Genomic DNA, 19,625 nt, shown 5'->3' with positions numbered 1-19,625 from the left:
TAAGGGTAAAGGTGCAAAAGAGAGTGACTAAGATGATTATGGGGGCTGGGGCACCTTCCTTATGAGGAAAGGCTAGGCATTTGGGCCTCTTCAGCCTAGAAAAGAGATGCCTGAGGGGGGACATGATTGAGACATACAAAATTATGCAGGGGATGGACAGAATGGATAGAGAGATGCTCTTTACACTCTCACATAATACCAGAACCAGGGGACATCCACTAAAATTGAGTGTTGGGCGGGTTAGGACAGACAAAAGAAAATATTTCTTTACTCAGCGTGTGGTCAGTCTGTGGAACTCCTTGCCACAGGATGTGGTGCTGGCGTCTAGCCTAGACGCCTTTAAAAGGGGATTGGACAAGTTTCTGGAGGAAAAATCCATTATGGGGTACAAGCCATGATGTGTATGCGCAACCTCCTGATTTTAGAAATGGGTTATGTCAGAATGCCAGATGCAAGGGAGGGCACCAGGATGAGGTCTCTTATTATCTGGTGTGCTCCCTGGGGCATTTGGTGGGCCACTGTGAGATACAGGAAGCTGTACTAGATGGGCCTATGGCCTGATCCAGTGGGGCTGTTCTTATGTAAGCCGATATCTGCCATAGGCTTTTGTAACCTTAGTCCTCCTGTGCATTTTTACTTTGGCATAAACACCATTACACACATCACAACAGAGGGAAGGGTCATGAATGCCTGAACCCTTCAAAATGCATGTTTGGTGGCTACTATAGCCTAAGAACGTCTAAAAATATTTACCCAGCCCCAAAAGAAAAACGTGGCTTATTTTATGCAGTCACCCTAACAAAACAAGGGAACCAATTAAATTAGAGCTTCTTGAATCAACTTTATTGAAAAAAGAGACAAACATTATTGGTTAAAAACTATGCCAGAATGGATCTTACACAATGGATCCAAAGCAGATTGGTAAAATGGGAAAATAGAAACACCTCATCAGAATGGCAGGTTCCTTGGGCCAGAGAGTGATTTTGGATGCTCTGTGCCCTCTCCGATACATGAAAAAAGTGTGGTCCTGGTGTCCTGCACTTGCTGAGCCCCTCACACATCTTCAGTCTCCATCAGGCACACCAGCTGCTTCCTTTCCCTTGCCTTTGGTTCCTCCCTTCTTAGGCTCAGGCTTCTTTGTCTTAGGTACAGCAGGCTTGGTCTTTGTCCCACTTCTTCCTGCCTTGGCTGTGGCTGAATCTTCTGCACTATTAGTTTTAGCTTCCTTAGCTGCTCCAGTGGCCACTTTGACCTTTTCAGCTGGAGGTAGCTTAGATCCTTCATTTGCTTTGGGTTTAGCAGAGCCTTTTGCTTCCTTTGCCTTGGATGTAGTTTTCTTGGGTCCACTGGCTGGTTTTGCCTGGGAAGCCTTTGGGGCACTCTGTTTCTTGGTGGCCTTTGTAGTTTTGTCCACTGAGCCCTTTGGCTTAGCTGGAGCTTGGCTGGCTTTCTGCAAGAAGAGGGGGGCAAAGTCATTTAACAGCATTTGCTAGCATTGTTATCTACAAATTTGTTGAGTGCTTGGCTAACAGAATAATTTCTCATAGAGAATAAACTGTGACTTCATGTTATATTTGGAGACATAGGGCACAATCCTAACCCCTTATGTCAGTGCTTTCCAGCACTGACATAAGGGCAATGCAGCTCTGAGGTAAGGGAACAAACATTCCCTGTGACACCCAATTGTGAGTGACACCCAATTGCAGGATGCAGCACATGTCCCATTGGCATGGCTATGCCAGTGCTGGAAAGCACTGACATAAGGGGTTAGGATTGTGCCCATAAGCAACTCTCTGGCAGACTGACAACCATCACATCAGAAACAAACTTCTGTTCATCAAGGTTGCAAGACCACCACCTTGCTGCAGTATGAAGTGTATGCAAACATTATCTGGTCAAGCCAGTGACCAGAGCTAAACCAATGCTCCCCCTCTGCATAACACCATATCCACCTCAAGTGGATGCACTTGTCTCTGCAATCTAACTCTCCATATTCCTTTCCGTAACACTCCTGTCCCTCCCTCTATGCCCTTTGCCATCAAGTCCTTCCCACCCAGACTGGAGTGCACAGAAAAATCTTCACCAGTTGGAAGCAACTTTGGTGTCAAACACATTTACTAAATTGAGAATATCTCTTAACACTTCCCATCTATCATTTGCATATATTGAGTTCAGTGGAGGCATGGTTTTTGCAAAGCAGCAAAACGCTGGTTTGGACATGAAAAACACCCAGTGAAAATCTACACTCATCTAGAAGCTTATAAGGAGTTTTGTCAAAAACCAGGTCCCTGCCTTCCTAGGGAATGAGACCTAGGTAGAACAATACTGCACATGTGCTCAGTGCTTCCAAAACCATGGGTCGCAACCCACCAGTGGGTCCAGACCTGATTGTTCATGGGTCATGAAACTGAAACTGACAATCTGATCGCTGACTAAGGAAATGCGTGGAGTTCTATGGAAAGTGAAACGGAGCTGCACATATGCGTTTACTCACTGGCATGCAAACATGCCTCATTCCCCTTCGAAGCAATGACTGAGAGAAATGCAACATCACCAGAACCATCCCAATCCAATCAACACAGGCCCCATAACACACTCAAGTAGGAAGTTTTAGTTCCCCCAAGCTGACAAGGAATTGAGCCCTATGAACACAAACTGAGCAGTATGTGCACATTTACTTGCAGTTAGACAAATGTGCCTGCCTCCTATCAAAGACCAGGAGAAGAGGAACAAAAGGCCACCAGAGTGGTACCAACCTGATGAATATGGAGCTCAATAAATGCTCCAAAAGTCAGCCCCCTCACCATAGTAAAAAGGAAAAAAATTGAGTCTTGCACAGCTGGTAAGGTCAAACTGGCTTTTGTTTTTAAAAAGTTTTGTAAAGCTAGGTGGGTCCCCATTTTAGAGTGCCATTTTAAAAGCGAGTCCTGGTGCAGAAAAGTTTGGGAACCACTGATCTAGCCCAACATCCTGTCTCCTGCCAGATGGCCATAGGAAGTTAAAGATATACACTTGCAAGCTTACCTACTCTTACAAGGTTGTATTGCAGTAGACCAGGGTTGCCCAAACCCCAGCCCTGGGGCCACTTGTGGCCCTCAAGGCCTCTCAATATGGCCCTCAGGGAGCCCCCAGAATCCAATGAGCCTCTGGTCCTCTGCAGATTTGTTGGAGCCTGCACTGGCCCAACACAACTGCTCTCACTGTGAGGGCAACTGTTTGATCTCTCGCATGAGCTGTGGGATGAGGGCTCCCTCCACTGCTTACTGTTTCACATCTGTGATGCAGCAGCGGCAGCAAAGGAAAGGCCAGCCTTGCTTTGTGCAAGGCCTTCTATAGGCCTTGAGCTATTGCAAGACCTTCATTCATTCATGTAAGTTCATCTTTAATATATTCATTTATGTAAACTTACGTAAATTTATTCATATTGTAAATGTAAATTAACTCTTTTCTTTCCCATCCCCCAACACAGTGTCAGAGAGATGATGTGGCCCTCCTGCCAAAAACTTTGGACACCCCTGCAGTAGGCTGTGCTTTGAATCCTTGAGAAACACAGAAAGAAAGAACCTTGGAGGTCATTCTAGACTCACCAAGGCCTCACATTTCCTGCCTCACTTGCAGCATGATGAATCAACACCTCAGAACTCTCTCATTGCAGCTCCTGGTCAGGGGTCAAGGAGCATGCAACAGTGCCAAGTGAGGCAAGAGAAGTCCTTCATTTGACATCCAGTACTTACATTGCCATGTTCTTTCTCGGGCCCTGCAATTTTAGGCTTTTTTTTACCCTCCTCTGGATCTGCAGGGGAAGGAAATGCATCTGGTAAGACTGAGACAACATCTCATTTTGCGTACAAGTAGTTTCTTCATTAGACCCCATTGCCCATTCAGGACCTTCGGCACATGGACACAGAACTAGAGAAACTTCCTGGCTGCTCAGTAAGGTCAGAGGGCCAGCATTAGCCAACTGGTTGGACTAGCCAGGCATTAAGTCCAACTGCATTTGCTATTCTTCTCTTTCCCCCCTATTGTTAATTTTCAAGTACAGACTCATTGGGAGCAAAGGTCTGCCTGTTTTTTGCTCATCAAACTCTGCAAAGTGCCAAGTACACCAAGGGAACTGTGTACTAATGATGTCCAAACACACACAGCATACTCCACGACAGAGCCTGTGGCAAGACCACGGCCCACAAAAGATAGTATGGACACCTCCTTTGGTCGGGCGTAGAACTAATCCTATTGCACACAGGGTTTGTAAAGTCTTTCATTATTTCAGTACTGATCAGGCAGGTTCTGCTACAAAATGCAAGAGAGTACCAGACCTTGTGCAAGACTTTCCTTACTTTCACTTCCTGGTTTTCCAGCAGGGGTCTTGCTTCTTGGTTTTCCAGCAGAAGCGTTGCTTCTTGGTTTTTTCACTGCTGCAGCCTTCTTTGCTGCTTTGGGGGCTGGTTTGGGGGCAGTTTCCCCATCTGAAGACTCCACCTCTTTGGCTTTCCCTTGCTTGGATTTTTCTGATACTAGCTGCAAAGATTCACAATATGTAAGCAGGTGCCACTTTATTCATAACACTGCTCAACTCCATCCCCTCCCCTATTCCAGTGCGTTTCACAGGACCCAATTCTAGAGTGATCTTTTACTCTCGATGAGGAATGGCTGCATTGCCAGTTCAAGCATTATAACACTGGGTTGTTTGGCCCTGTGTCTTCAGTGCAGGGGTGGGCTAGCCAGGGGTTGCCCAGTGGGTGGCAAGGACAGTAAGAGTTGATGGATTCGAGGTGCCTTTCTTCCCAAGTCTGCCACTGCTTGCTTCCAGCACATCACAGACATGAACAAATTGATCAGCTTTTCACTCAAAGCAAGGAAGAATCTATTCATCCCTTTCTCATCCTGTGCAAGAAGGAGCAGTAAAGCACTCTGTCCTTATGCTGCATTTGAAATTTAAAACCTATGCAAGGATGGAGCACGACAAGGAGGTAAGGAGCTTTTTTCTTTTGGGGGGAGGCTGCAGCCTAAATTGGGGGCAGTAATGTATTTGGACCAACTCTGCTTCAGTGGATGAAATGCATCCTGGATGTGGCTGTCAGGGGATCTAGTTCTGAAGACAGTTCAGCTCCAGTCTCGATTGTATTTTTCTCCTCGGGACAAGCTCTCTTTAGTATTGGCAGACAAGGTACAAATAAAATGTTGAGTTTGGATGATGTCAGTATTCAGCTGTCCTGATATCCACAAGGGCCGCCGCAGTCAACGGGCACACAAGGCTGGCACATAGCCTGGGGCGAGCATACTTTTACTTAGCAGAGAGCTCATTCTCCCCCACTATGAGTTTAATCTTACCTTAAACCTTCCTGTGGCTCCCTGGGCAGACGAGTTGAGAGGCCTGATCAGAAAGCCCTTGTCCAACCCTTTCGTCAAGGCCTTCTTCAGGTAGTATTTTAGCCGGATCGGATCGACACCTGGATATTTGTGAAGGATGTAGCGCCGGATGGCAATGGCTGAACTGCCCTTCTTCTCATTGAGGAACTTCACCGCTTCCATGACCATTGTCAATGTGGGGGGGAAGTGAGGCTTGGCGCGGTTGTAACGGGCAGATACACTGGGGCGTCCAGTAAATGAAACCTCAGCTGCTTTTGAAGAGTTAAAAGAACTGGTTCACCAATTTCCATGCAGCCCACAGCAGGTACAATTCAAAAACCCTTCCCCTTCCTTCAACTGAACTAAACCAGGGGTTCTCAAACTCCTTACCTCTGCAACTCACCACACTGTCAGCAGCTGGACCAGGAAGCTGCAGGGCCAGCTGCTTCTGGGTTGTAACAGCCTGTGCTCCTCATCATTGGCTGTATCGCTTCCACAGGATATTCTGGAGCATGATGCAACCAATGATGTGGCGCACAAGCCGGCGTGACCCAGAAGCAATTTCTAGGTTGCTCTCCACATTGCCCTGGAGCTTCATGGCAGGCCTGCAACACCCCCCCCCCAAAAAAAATAATTCCATCATGACCCTCAGTTTGAGAAACACGGAACTAATCTCATTATTCAAGCCTAATTATCTGAGAGCACACCTCCCTTTCAGCTTAGTCACCCTGAGCCAGACACCCCGAGCCTCAAGCTGGTACCTTTAGGCACCCTTTCTTTTAGGAAAAAGTCTTAGGGAGACTTTCTTCCAACATTAGACCTTCATAGGCTCTAAGCTAACAAGTGGTAACATTCTGGAAGAGTTAAAGGGACCCAAGATCCTTCCAGGAAGGTAACTGTGTCCTCAGTCACCTCTGAGATGCCTTTCTGACTCTGATAGTTGAACAAGCAAGCTCACTAGTCATGGGCCACAACTTCCAGGGGATGGGCGACCACATTTGCGGTTTTTGTTCTTTTGCTACAAACAACTAAGGCCCAAGCTGTGATCTTACATACACTTACCCATTTATAATAAGTGGCCCCATTTACAATAAGACCCATTTACAGTAAGTGGGACTCGCTTCTGAGAAGACACACATAGGATTGTGCTGAATGATAAGTTATTGTAGCAGAACCTTTCATAGACTAAAATCCACTATCAGTTGCATGAAGCATTATTCTCTTTTGGGTGATAAGCATACACACACACACACAGCAGGGGTGTGTAAGACTTTTGCCCCAAGGACCAAATTCAGGCTCAGAAGTTGCACAGAGGGCTATGATGAATACTTGTTATAGTTACCATCACAACTTTCATCTCAACACTGTATGAGAATATTTTGTATTGTACTTTTGGGGGGGGGGCATACTTTTTTTACATAGTACTTAGTTTTTGTATTGGAGACATTCTTGGGAATTTCTTATTGTCTCATTATGTCCAGTTCTTCTAGACTTAACATGATAGTAGACCGAAAACATTTGTTCATGCTCTGACCTGACACAGTTAGTACATACCAGCATAATAACATATGTGTGGGTGTGTCAGCAATAGATGGGGAGCAGAGGGTCTCAAAGACCAGATGCAACTCCCAAACCTTCCTGTACTCATGGGAGGGGGAAGTAACCACAAGGTCAGATAGCCATGAAATACATTGCATGAGCTGATAATTCTATGTAAAGGATAATTCTGTTATACAAGATAAGCACAGCAGCAATTCACAACACCACTAACTTCAAAGTACACCAAGAAGTTTTCAAACAAAAAAAAAAAACCCCAGTCAGACCACATGCACATTAACTAGTAACAATCAACTACTTCATAATATCCTACTCATATCCCCCTACTACTAGCCAATGAAGAACTTTATTCAGAATTACCTGGTACAGACTCCATGACACACCCAAAGACTTTCTTCTTCGCTACAACCAACTCCCCAGACCTCCCCCCCACCCTCTGGGAAGAAGAGCCCAATCCTTACAGCCCTTATTATCCCTCCCAGAGGCTCTCTTGGCTGTCCTGTAAAGGCTGCAGGTGGCACAAGCAACTCCTGACAACTCCCTTGCAGGCTGTATGGCCCTGATCCTTACCCTGCTTATTCTCAAAGTAGCACCATTGATTGCAACAGGATTTACTTTCAGAGTAATGTACAGCTCTGCTCTTGAATTGAGTTCACTGAAGTTAACCCATATTGGGGCACAACCCTATGCATGCCTACTCAGAAGTAAGTCTGTTTTGTTCAGTGGGGTTTGCTCTCAGGATTGCAGCCTTGGCCCAGGTCACAGGTGTACACATTTGGGCCCTGTTATAAATGCAGTGTTGGGCAGAAATGGCTTTTAGTTAGCCAACCTTTGAGAGCAGCTGAAGGACTACCTGAGTAATTGAACCTTTAGCCCATTAACCCTTTAAACATGCTGATATTTTGCTCCAAACCTGGAGCAAAACTCTGGATTTCTGCAGAGCAAAACTTTGTTGAAGTCACATACCAGCTGGTGAAGGATGGGGTTCTGGTTAGTTGGCAACCCCTCCTCTAGTGCCATCAGCAGCAGTTGGGGGGGGGGCTTCTCAACATTATTTTGGAATGGGTTGTACACTTTATAAGGGAATGAATGGCTTGTGGTCCTGACATCAAGTCCTGGGTAGTGCCACAGGATACAGTGAGAATACAGTACAATATATCTAACATATCTGGTGGTCTGTGGAGTGGGAGACTCAGCTTGCTTGCTACTGAGAGGGCCTGACTCTTCCTCCACCTGCCCAAGACCCCAGCAGTCCCACCCTTAGTAGTCCCCAGGAAAGGTGCCTCTCTAGGTCAGTAAAGCAACAACATGCAAGGAGCAGGACTGAGAATCACCCATGATTAGGGCTTTTCCCGTAGCTTGCTGCAGCCTCAGATGGGTTAGGCTCCACAAGCCTAACTCCTGCCTGTTAAGCAGCTCTTAAAGGAGGCAGTGGCAAACCGCCTCTCCTCCCAGCCCAGCAAACTACGACTCCCAGCATGCCTTGGTGCTACCCATCCACCCACGTGCATCTTTTGAATTTGGGCGCTGCACTATTGTTATTGCCTGCCTTGTCCCTGCTCTCTAGCGGGTGTGGCTTCCTTCTCTAGGCATGTTTGCTCAGAAGCAAGTCTGCTTCTGCTCAGTGGTACTTACTCTGAAATGTGGCTGCAATTCTATGCACACTTTCCTGGGAGTAAGACCCAGTGGACACAGTAGAACTTACTTCTGAGAATGCATGCATAGGAATATGCTCTAACAGTGCAATCCTAGGCATGACTACTCAGAAGTGAGTCCCATTTTGCTCAATGGGGTTTACTTCCAGGAAAGTACGCATAGGATTGCAATCTAGGATGGCACTATAAAACTTCATTTCCATCTGTCACTAGATCACATAGGCTCCCATATTTGTACATTTACACACACATTTCCCAAGAGGTCAGCCAAGCCAGTGGTTCCCAAACTGTTAGCTGTGGCTCTCCAGGGAGCCACAGAAACCAGCCAGGGGGAGCTGCAGAATCCTAGGAAAAAAACCGCCACAATGTATAGGATCGTACTAGACTATAATAGTTTTTTTCTGGGATGAATCTATGCCATGGTCTAAACAGCGCAAAACCAAAAAAATTTTACTGCTAAAAAACTAAAAACTAAACTAAAATCTCTAGTAGAAGTGAAAGGCCAAAAAATAAAACTGAACATAAAGGCTAAAAACGTGTAAGAATTAAAAACTAACACTAAAAACTAGCACTAGAAACTAAAACAGGAAACTGACTAAAAACAGAAGTAAAATAAGTAGAACTAAAACCTAGAAAGAGCTTTTACTTAAAAAGCTAGAAAAACTAAGAAGTAGAACTAAAAGTTATCTTTAGCCTTTATTTTCAGTTTTATTTTTTAACCTTTCACTTCTATTAGAGCAGTGTTTCTCAAACTGTGGGTTTGGACCCACTAGGTGGGTTGCGAGCTAATTTCAGGTGGGTCCCCATTCATGTCAATATTTTATTTTTACTATGTTAGACTTGATGTTACCCTGGTATGTGATTGCATTTGGGGAAATGTTACAGACCTCTACTTTTAACAAGCTACTATGTATATTCTTTCAACAATGATAGTAAATGGGACACTTGTGTGTAAGTGTGAGTAGGATTGCAGCCTAGGATTGTTAAAAATTTCCCTGCTTGATGATGTTACTTCTGGTCATGACATCACTTCCTGTGGGTCCTGACAAATTCTCATTCTAAAAAGTGGGTCCTGGTGCTAAATGTGTGAGAAACACTGTATTAGAGTTTTTCATTTTTAGCATTAAAAGTTGTTTAGCTTTGAGCTCTAGTTTAGACCATGGCACTCATTCCAGATAAAACTGTTCAGTATGGAGCCCAGCTATGAAAGCCTTAGTAAATAGGATTGTAGCTCTCATGGGAAGCCACAGCCAATGGCCCAGTAGGTCAAAGGAGCCACCAGTCAAAAAAGTTTGAAAACCACTGAGCAGGGATGTGTGGTGGGTGGGGAGTCAGGTTAGGCAAAGACTTCTCACCAGAGTTCTTTGAAAAGTGTCACTGCCTTGTGAGATGCTCGCACCCATTTGCTCTGCGCTCCTTTTTGAAAGACTCCAGTTAGCCTTAATAGATTCATAATAGTTATCCTACTGTTAGCCTACTGTTGTCAGTAACCTTAATTGATTCATAATAGTTATATGAGTTTCTAGGCAAGGCAGAGTTGTTAGATCCAGTCTCAAAGTGGGCAAGTTCATTTCTGATGGTTCAATGAGTGCCCCTGGAGAGAAATCCTGAATGCAGAGGCAGCAGCAACTGCTGGACACTGTGATCAGAAACAAATGGGTGCCACTTCTCAAGGGTTGTTTTGTGCTCCTTGTGTTGCCCAACCTGGGCTGCAGCAGCCTGGTATGGAATGTGTCCTTTGGCATTCGTCCAGACCCTTCTTGGAATCAATCATTTCATTCTTTTCAGTTCAGCATTTGGCTCCTCTCTTTTCCAAGTTGGCAGAATGAACAGCTGCAACTGGCTGGTCCAGCACCTGCCTCCAGGGAGGGTGTGTAAAAAACCTCTTCCCCCCTCCCTCACATTTCCCCTGATGAGGGGCTTCCCTTTGGGGACACCTTATGGGAAACATGAAGCTGGAATAGATAGATGGACCCCATTTAGTCTGACCTCACAGAATTCTTTATATTCTGCAGAGAAGGCCAGAAAGCATGCTGAAAGGCAGCACAATTTCAGGGCGTGAAAATAATGGGTTTAAACTACAGGGAGATGGATTTCAATCAAGTGGAAGTGAGAATTTCAGCCCTGATGGAATACAAGGCCAAAACAAAATTGACCTGAGTTGATTTTCTACTTGAGTTGGTTCCCCAGAGTTATTTCTAGCTCTGCTACCATAATGATGAGCCTGACCCTTTCTTGAGCCTATCTTTCCGGCAGTCTCCAGCCCTGGGTGCTGGAGCTTTGCGAAACATTTTTGCTTCTTTTGTCTGGGGACAGAGAGCCCAGTCCTATCCAACTTTCCAGCACCAGTGCAACCTCAATGCATCCCAAGATAAGGGAACAAATGTTCCTATACCTTGAGGAGGTTTCTCTTACTGCTTCCCCACCATAAGATGCAGTGCACGCCCCACTGGCATGGCTGCACAGGCACTGGAAAACTGGATAGGATTGGGCTCAGAATCTAACTTGAATCTGCATCTGCTATGCAGTTGGGGGAGGGGGGATCTAGGTGCTACCCCTGCTGTTCAGCTCTCCCTGATCTTTGCTTAAGGCAGCGGTTCTCAAACTCTGTTGCCCTGCACATGCCCAATCTCATCTGATCTTGGAAGCTAAGCAAGGTCAGGCCTGGTTAGTACTTGGATGGGAGACCGCCTGGGAATACCGGGTGCTGTAGGCTTATACCATAGTCTTTCGAGACTGAAGGTTGCCAACCATTTGGGAGAGTTTGAGCCACTCTAAGTTCTTGCGGGGGGGGGGGGAGGCAGCAACGCAATCCCAGGATCATGTCGCTAAGGAGGGGTACAGGGACTGGCATTTACTTACCAGTCCCTGCTGCAGCCTCCAGAGGGTACGGGGAATCTGCGTGACTCTCCGCTTTCACTTTTTAAGCTTCGGGGAGCCCTGCGAAGGGTCGCGCAGGGCTTTCCGCACCCCCGGGAGGCTGCTGCAGGAACTGGTAAGTAAATGCCAGTCCCTGCACTGCCCTTAGGGATGCGATCATGAGGATCACGTCGCTGCCTCCCTCCTGCCCCCGCCTCTTAAGGGGGCAGATGCCAGGGCCCTCAGGTTGGGGCATCACGACGTTTGAGAAGGCCTGACTTAAGGAATACTCAGAACTTATCAACGTAATAACACTACAGTACTAGTAAAACATTAGGAAGAACTTCCCAACAGTATATCTGTTTGGCAGTGGAGCTGCCTCCCTTGGAAAGTGGTAGAACTTCCATGGTTGGAGGCCATTAACCCGAGGCTGGATAGCCATTAGGGATCCTGTTGTTATGGGCAGCCTGCACCGGCAAGCAGTTGGACTCAGTAATCTTGTAGGTCACTTCCACCTCTGTGATTCTGTGAATCTAGTGTTGGCTGTACACCCTGTGCCCTCAATTCTTTGGGGGCTTTGACCACCTACAAGTGAAATGGAGTTCTAGGTGATGAAAGGTGTTTACTGCCCAATTTTCTAAGCCCTAGTTTGTTTAATTGGGGAGGGGTCATAGCTCATGCAAAGAGCACCTGCTTTGTGAGCAGATGGTCCAGGTTCAGTCACTGGCAGCATGTTCAGGAAGAGCTGGGAAAGTCTCCACCTGAGATTCCAGAGAGCTTCTACCAGTCAGTGTTGACAACACTGAGCTAGATGAACCAAGGACCTGACTACTCAGTAGTGGGCAGCTTCATACACTGAATGTTTGCCTCCTATTGTCACTTGCTCTGTAGTTCTGTGGAACCAAGAGACAGGCTTTGGAGATGGGAGGTATCTTGATATGCATCACCTTAAATCCCAGTCCTGATGGTGTGTTATGCTGCTAGAACAAGTGTTCCAGTGGCATAATGCGCTTTCTGTCTGTCATGAAAGGCAACATGCTGGAGCACATGGGCTGGCTGCTGCTGGAAGCAGCAAGCAGCTGGCTCTGTGTGGCAACGGACACTGGATGACCCCTCATCTTAACACAATAGTTCCCCACCTCTACCAGTGTAAGGGTGCTGCCCACCATCTGCTATAATTAAAAGGAGGCAGCTATGAAGATGTAGTCCAGATCCAATTGCTGAAAGGGCTTGGACCACGAGAAGCAGTTGAAAGGCAGGAAAGAACACTTGCGACAGAAACCCGGACAGCCTCCAGGCAGCAAACACTATCCTGGGGAGAGCAAGAAGCTCCAGCTGTGAATCCATTTGCCTGCCTGCCACCTGCTATGAGTTTTTCTGCCTGTTGGCCTCCAGCCTTCAGCCAACACTTGAGACAAAGGCCCTCTCACAACTCAGACAGCTGAGCTTGCCTGGCCTTTGGATGATAAGCAAAGGATCCTTCTGGCAAAGGAGCTCCACATGAGGGCACCCTTGTCCTATGAAGGATGAGAGGAAGGAGGAAAGCAGCAGGAAGGGAGCCACAGAGGCAGGAACAGGCAAAGACAGGGCAAGCAGCCATCTCTTTAGAATCCCATCTCACTTATTCTGCAGGTGCTGAATCCATGACTGATAGGTATCTTTACAGATAAGCAACCCATACTATGTGGACAATTTGCTTTCTGTATGTAGCAGCAGCATGCGCCTGAATACAAGTGGGAGTGGTACAGGTTGGCCCTCAGTATCCATTCCTGGACCCCCTTTGGGGGGGGGGGGAGTCTGAACCCGTGGATATTGAGAGCCCTTAGTGGACCACCAGACATGACTAAAAGTGCCTTCTGGTTGCATCTGGAGGTGTGGAGAGGCCTCATGGCCTCCATGCACCTCAGAAAGTCTCTTAGAGGTTTCTGAGAGACACTTCAAATTTTTCTTCAACCCAAAAGTGCCTCTTAAAAGCCTCAGAACACCTCCCGGGCATGCTTCTGGTCATGTCTGGGAGGTTTGGTGAGGCCCTCCAGATGCAGGTTGGGACCCATAGTCAGTCAAATTCTCAGGTCCCGGAACCATGGATAAGGAGGGTCAACCTGTATATTCCTTTTTCTCCTGCTTGCAGGTTTCCCAGTGGCAGCTGGTTTGCAACTGTGGGTGACAGGATGCTAGACTAGATGGGCCTTTGGCCTGATCCAGCAGGGCATTTCTTATGTTCTGACATGTCTGTGTCCTTCTCCCAACTCCACTAAAGGAACCAGGGGCTCTGAGGTGGCTAGTAGCCATTTGTGGCATTGCTGGGTATGGAAGCCTCAAGCTGAAGCCTGAGTCTTGGCTCAAATAATAAACTACCTTCAAAAATAATGTTTGTCCTCTGCTCTGACACAACAAGCAAGCAATGCCTCTTCATATCCACAGGCCTCCCAAGGGTGCACGCCAACTGGTGTGGCACTTCCCTGCTGGAGCTTGGCATTCCAGAAGTTTGGGGGTGATATAATGATGTAATTACATCTCCCCTCACTCTTTGGGCTATCATATTGGTTTTAATGCAATAAGCCCACCTCTAGACCACCTCCAGTGATATTCAGCCCTCTCTGGGCCCAGGTCACTTTGTGTTCTCACTGGTGAGTGGCAAAAACACAATGCTGGTGAGAGATTGCCAAATAGAGGCTTGGGCAGTGTACTCTCCTCCTGAGGATGACACCTGGTACGGTTCATACATCTGCGCTCCCAGTAGCGTAGCTAGAGGGGGTGCAATGCACTTTCACTGCACCTCATTGCGGTGTGCAAATGGCCCCTCCCTCTCTCTTTCAGAGCTATTCTGGGCTGCTAGTGCAAAATGGAGATGATTTACTCTAGCAGCCTGAAATGGCTCCGAAGGGGGGGAGGGGCCGCTTGCATGTCGTGGTGTGGCGCCGTGAAAAACTTTGTGCTTTGCACCCCTTCTAACTATGCTACTGCGCACTCCCATAGTGATACCACTGTTTATATCCCAGAGAGAAAAGACTTGTCCCTGCAAATGGACTCAGCCTCTCTGGTACACCTCCAACTCTATCCTTAGTTTGTTTGCTTCACCACAATACGTGGGAAAGTGGTGCAAGGAAGCAACAGATACCACATCAAAGCCTTTTAAATTACACAATATTTTGCTGTATTGTTCATGCATTGATACATATAAAAAATGTGCAGGTTCCAGATAAATAGGACCTTCCATGGAGACAGAGATTTTTTTTTTTTTTTTTTTTTGGCTCTGGGGCTGTTTAAACCCCCACTCCCAGCAACCACAGCAAAAGTCAACATGCACATACCCCCCTTCCGTGGGTTTGCTCTAAACATGACTCTTTTTTTTTTTAAGTTCTTAAGAAAGGGGAAAACTTAATCTGTAGATGTGATCTTCTTTTCCTGTACCATACTCCACTTCATCCATTCATTGCTTTGCTAGTTTAAAGGGGCAGAGACTCCAACTTCCTTTTATTCCAGAGAATACAAAAATAGGATTTGTGGCACTTTAAGCCAAACCAATTTCTTCTGGCAGAATTGTTTGCTAGAACCCAGAGTGGGCCCTTTGCAAACTGCCCTCCATGGCTCCCTCTTCTCCGGGTAGGTCCCAAGCATTGCTCTGGCATCACCCATGAAGCCTCTGGGGGCACATATGTGGTCTTGGGGGGTAGAGAGTCCCATCAGCTGCCCAATGAGGTCAACTCATGATGTTGACCCTGAGCATATGGGCAGCTGCTTTCCCAACTGGACTTCAGTCCACAGATATTTCTGCCACCTTAAAGAGTGAGGCTTTTTGTGTTTTCATAAGAACAGCTGCCCATTTGGAAATAATGGCTGAGAAGGTCACTTCCTGATGATCCTTGCCTAAAGAGCAGCAGCCCAAGTTTTGGCCGGTAAATTTATACCGATATGTAATAGTCACTGGCCATTTAGGAAGTCCTCTCATGCTGGGCAAAAAGTGCTTTATAATCTCTATAGTCCTGTGAGTTAGTTATTGTCCCCATTTTACAGATGGGGGGCAGTGAAGCTGAGAGGTAGTGACTTACCCAATGACACCTAAGCTGCAATCCTATGCACCCTTACCTGGAAGTAAGCCTGTGTACCATAGTGGTGCTTCCTTCGAAGGAAACATGGATAGGATTGCACTGGGAGGGAGGTGGAGAATTTTAAACCTTTCACATATCCCAGATGCCATCTGCTGGGCTGTGCATTAATTCCCAGACATGTTGACCTTTGCCACCCCTCACAGCACCTGCAATCAACATTCAAGTGCTGACATCTTTCCCCTGAGCATTTAGAATATTCAAGGCCATTCCATGACATCACAGAAGTTCGGCTAAAGAGAGCGCACAGGAAGCTGGCAACCACAGAGAGAAAATTTCAGGAGCTTGTCTACGTGACTTTTAGACTGATTTTTAAGATTCCAAGTGGCCTGGACAGGGATGTATCAGGATATTGCTATCTATATGTAGCTACCCAAATACTGACTTTTCCTCATATCCTCAGGAGGCCTGCTTGGTTCTATTACTGTTGGCATTTTGCCACAGAGTTAGAATGTGACCTTTTAGAAAGGGGGGGTGAAGACTACTTGATATGGATGAATTGAGCCTGCTGTGCTTTTTATTTCGGAAGAGGTTTCCCGCTTAGTTGTTTTAACCCACACTATTAGTTGCTGTCAGGTTCTTTTTCAGAAAGGCAAGATTTAAATAATTTAAGAAATAAAAATGAATGTGAGATTTTGCCCTGATCACCTCAGAACTGTCCTTACAGGCCACCTGTGGAGATAGGTCCTTAAATGCAGTCCTTTCTGCCTCCGAATGTCCATCTCATCAGACATTGATCCTGTACAAGGCTGACCCTAGAGTTTAATTCCACCAAATGACAAACCTCACATGCATGTTTCCCCTCCCTCCCAAACAGAATCAGAGAACTCCTTCCAACCAAACTGCAGATCAGGATTGGAGTCTTCTGGACAGGATGGTCTGGAGTGGGATGGAAGTCAATTTTCATGAAAAGCCAGAACAAACAAGAGGTGGGATCTCTTTATCCGTGGATACTGTGTGCGACCTCCTCTCTGCTGCGAATGGCTCCAGAAGCATTTTGAGTAAAGGTGGGCTCTGAAAACTGAAGACTGCTTTATCTGAATGGGGTCCAGAAATTGAACCCCTGAGGATAAAGAGTCTCCACCTGTAAATAGACTGGGAAGAGCAGGATGATAGAAGGGGATGGGTGGAGTAGTGATGCTGGGTGATGTAGTCTGGAGTGGAGCCCAGGAAAAAGTGTAAGGAGACATTGCACATGGGAGAAACAGCCAGAGAAGGGAATCTATGAGTAGGAAAGTGGGGAGGGATGCTATGGGTGGAAATAGCTGGGGATGCAGTTTGGTAGATGAGATGTTCAGGGATGCCAAAGATGAGAGGCAGCGTAGGTCTTGCCAGGTAGGTGGGGATATGTAGGTGATGATGGTAATGGTAAGAGGCAGCAGAAGAGAATAGGGGGTGAAAGCCATACAGCTGTGTCTATCAGCAGGTGCCATTCAAGAAGCCCCAGACAGCACCATTGATGATGGTCAGGGGATTCTCTGAGTACTGTTTCCAGTCTGCCTAATGCCAGACCTATAGAGGGTGGGGGAAAGAAACTGCTGGGTGGCAGGGAATGGGCAAGCAAGACAACTGGAGAGGTTGGAGACTCCGGGATAGTCAAAGGAGCAATGGCGACAGACTGAATTCTCCCGCTGAGTCACATCAACCAGCAGTCTCTTTTGTGCATATGACTGCCAGCGGGCCTGCCCCAGGGGCTCCCTCTCTCACAAGCTGCCTGCCACAGTGTATTCTTCCAAAACACAGGGTTGAGCGTGGAAGGCTCTGCTCAGCTGGTGCATGTGAAATTCTTTTTATTAGCATCGATCCAGCAGCTCTGAAGAGCGAAAGCTGTAAGACGCCCACACACCTTTCCCTAGAAGGTAAACACCGCCTCCAACTGGAGCTCGTGGCACCGTCTGCCTCCCCCGAGGTGACCTTGCATTTCTCCAAAATACTAATTTCCTGTTGTCAGGAAGATCCCCATCTTGTGTGGCAGTTGGTGTTTTCATTGGAAAGTGAAACAGATGCCGATAAATATGTCAACTGAAACCTTGGATTGCACAAATAATATATTATCAACAAGAACAATCTTCCGGTTCATGCCTGGATGCCTAAATTCAGACACACCTTTGCCAGGTGGCAGACGGGAGGTTCTCCATGTGTGGCTCTGAGGATGCTGTTTTGCTAGGCTTCTATACTGGCCAGGAGACAGAGGTAACAGGACCCCCCCCCCCAATTTACTGTTCTTTCCCTTGCCACGTATTTGAGAATCTCTTTTTAGGAACTTCAAAATGTCCAATTTTTCCCCCCCAGGGCTGGGTACATAAGAACATAAGAACAGCCCCACTGGATCAGGCCATAGGCCCATCTGGTCCAGCTTCCTGTATCTCACAGCGGCCCACCAAATGCCCCAGGGAGCACACCAGATAACAAGAGACCTCATTCTGGTGCCTTCCCTTGCATCTGGCCTTCTGACATAGCCCATTTCTAAAATCAGGAGGTTGTACATGCGCATCATGGCTTGTAACCCGTAATGGATTTTTCCTCGAGAAACTTGTCCAATCCCCTTTTAAAGACGCCCAGGCCAGACGCCATCACCACATCCTGTGGCAAGGAGTTTCACAGACCAACCACATGCTGAGTAAAGAAATATTTTCTTTTGTCTGTTCTAACTCTCCCAACGCTCAATTTTAGTGGACGTCCCCTGGTAGTTTGCAAGTAGAATCCACAGGAGCAGAAGGGGGCAAGAAAGAGCCCAGAGGCAGTAGAGAGGGATGGAAATGCAGGCATTATCAGTGCTGGGACTGGCTGTTCAAGAGTGGGCCATAAAACTCACGGGGATGCCCTATGCCAGTCACTCTTGCTCAGTTTGGCTTGTGCCACAGGGAGGTGTTGTGAGGATCGTGGAAAAAAGAATGATAAAACACTTTGCACGCACTGATAGCTCTGCTGGACAGTAGCGTAGCTGGAGGGGAGGCAGAGCAGCCAGTCCAGCGGGGAGGCTCAGCGGGGCAGGCATGTAGCCCCTCCCTTTGGAGCCATTCCTGGTGTACGGCTCCGTGTTGCTCCCCCCCCCGGAATGGCTCCAAAGGGAGGGGCCACTTTCCTGTCCCGCTGAGCCTCCCTGCCGGACTGGCTGCTCTGCCCCCCTCCAGCTACGCCACCACTGCTGGATGACACAATCTCTCTCTTTCTCGCAAATACACAGAACGCACTAGAACAACCTCCTTCCCTTCCATCTTGCTGGTTTCTAAATATGTGGCTGAGATTGTCAGGTTTTGAATGTGGCCTGAGACAGAAGCAGGAACCTGTGACTGAGAGGGCCTTAACTCTAGCCAAGTCAGGAAGCAGGCCATTGTCCTCTTGCCACCTTTGTGCACGTCCCCACGAGCACGGACTTTGGGCCTGAACTAGGTTACTGGAAATCCTGGGCTGAGCTGCTGCCTTGCCTGCCCTTGCCCTCTGAAGCCATCCTACAATGGAGACGCACAGGTTCAGGACGGTTGGTGCAGTCCCTGGTGGATCATGTACACTGAGGGTCAAAGACACTGCTGATTAAAATTCTACACAAAAAAACCACAGCTCGGAGAGTAGTCAGCCAAACGGACTGTGTTCCAGGTGGCCCTGCATTATCACAAGACACTGACATAGCCAGCAGTGTCCACTCACCTCTTCCACTGTCTGAGGGTGGGAGGCCAGCTAGTCAAGTAACCTAGAGGTGGAGGTGAGGGGGGGGTGCATGTATCCATGTGCATGCACAGGGGCCTGGACCCACACCCTGCCTTAGGGTCTAGTGCAATCTGGCATTGGTTCTGCTTTCTTTCAAGTAATCCCCATTGAAATCAAGTGTTCTTATTCTCCAGGAAGCATACAGAGGATTGTAGTCTTCATTGCTATACCTTCACTGCACATTGGGAGAACCAAAACCCTTCTTTAAACGCAGACCTTCTGTTTGAACCATTGATGCTAGAGGAACTCAGTTCCCCTCCCCCCACCCCGGTTAATGCCCATATCCTTGGGTGTAGTCCTGGCAAGCTGAGTGGGATAAGCATTTTATTGCTTTGTGGAGGTGGGTTTCTGGACATAGAGGACAAACATTTGCTGATCCCCCCCCCAT

At 47.2% G+C, this 19,625-nt stretch overlaps 1 protein-coding gene and 1 pseudogene across 1 annotated transcript; one reads left to right on the top strand and one right to left on the bottom strand.

Moving 5' to 3' along the window:
• Window positions 1-1,063: 1,063 nt before the first annotated feature.
• LOC136659302 (protein B4-like) lies at window positions 1,064-5,538 on the bottom strand. The gene is made up of 4 exons (XM_066636437.1): window positions 5,332-5,538; window positions 4,338-4,518; window positions 3,735-3,793; window positions 1,064-1,450 (listed from the first exon to the last, which is right to left on the bottom strand). Exons 1-4 carry the CDS (start codon window positions 5,536-5,538, stop codon window positions 1,064-1,066), a joined length of 834 nt encoding a protein of 277 aa, XP_066492534.1.
• A 5,620-nt stretch (window positions 5,539-11,158) lies between these two features.
• On the top strand, window positions 11,159-11,277 carry LOC136659693 (5S ribosomal RNA; annotated as a pseudogene).
• Window positions 11,278-19,625: the final 8,348 nt, after the last annotated feature.

Source organism: Tiliqua scincoides, chromosome 8 (assembly GCF_035046505.1).
Source record: "Tiliqua scincoides isolate rTilSci1 chromosome 8, rTilSci1.hap2, whole genome shotgun sequence".
In the NCBI taxonomy this organism is placed as follows: domain Eukaryota; kingdom Metazoa; phylum Chordata; class Lepidosauria; order Squamata; family Scincidae; genus Tiliqua; species Tiliqua scincoides.
This window is presented reverse-complemented; position numbering and strand designations above follow the sequence as displayed.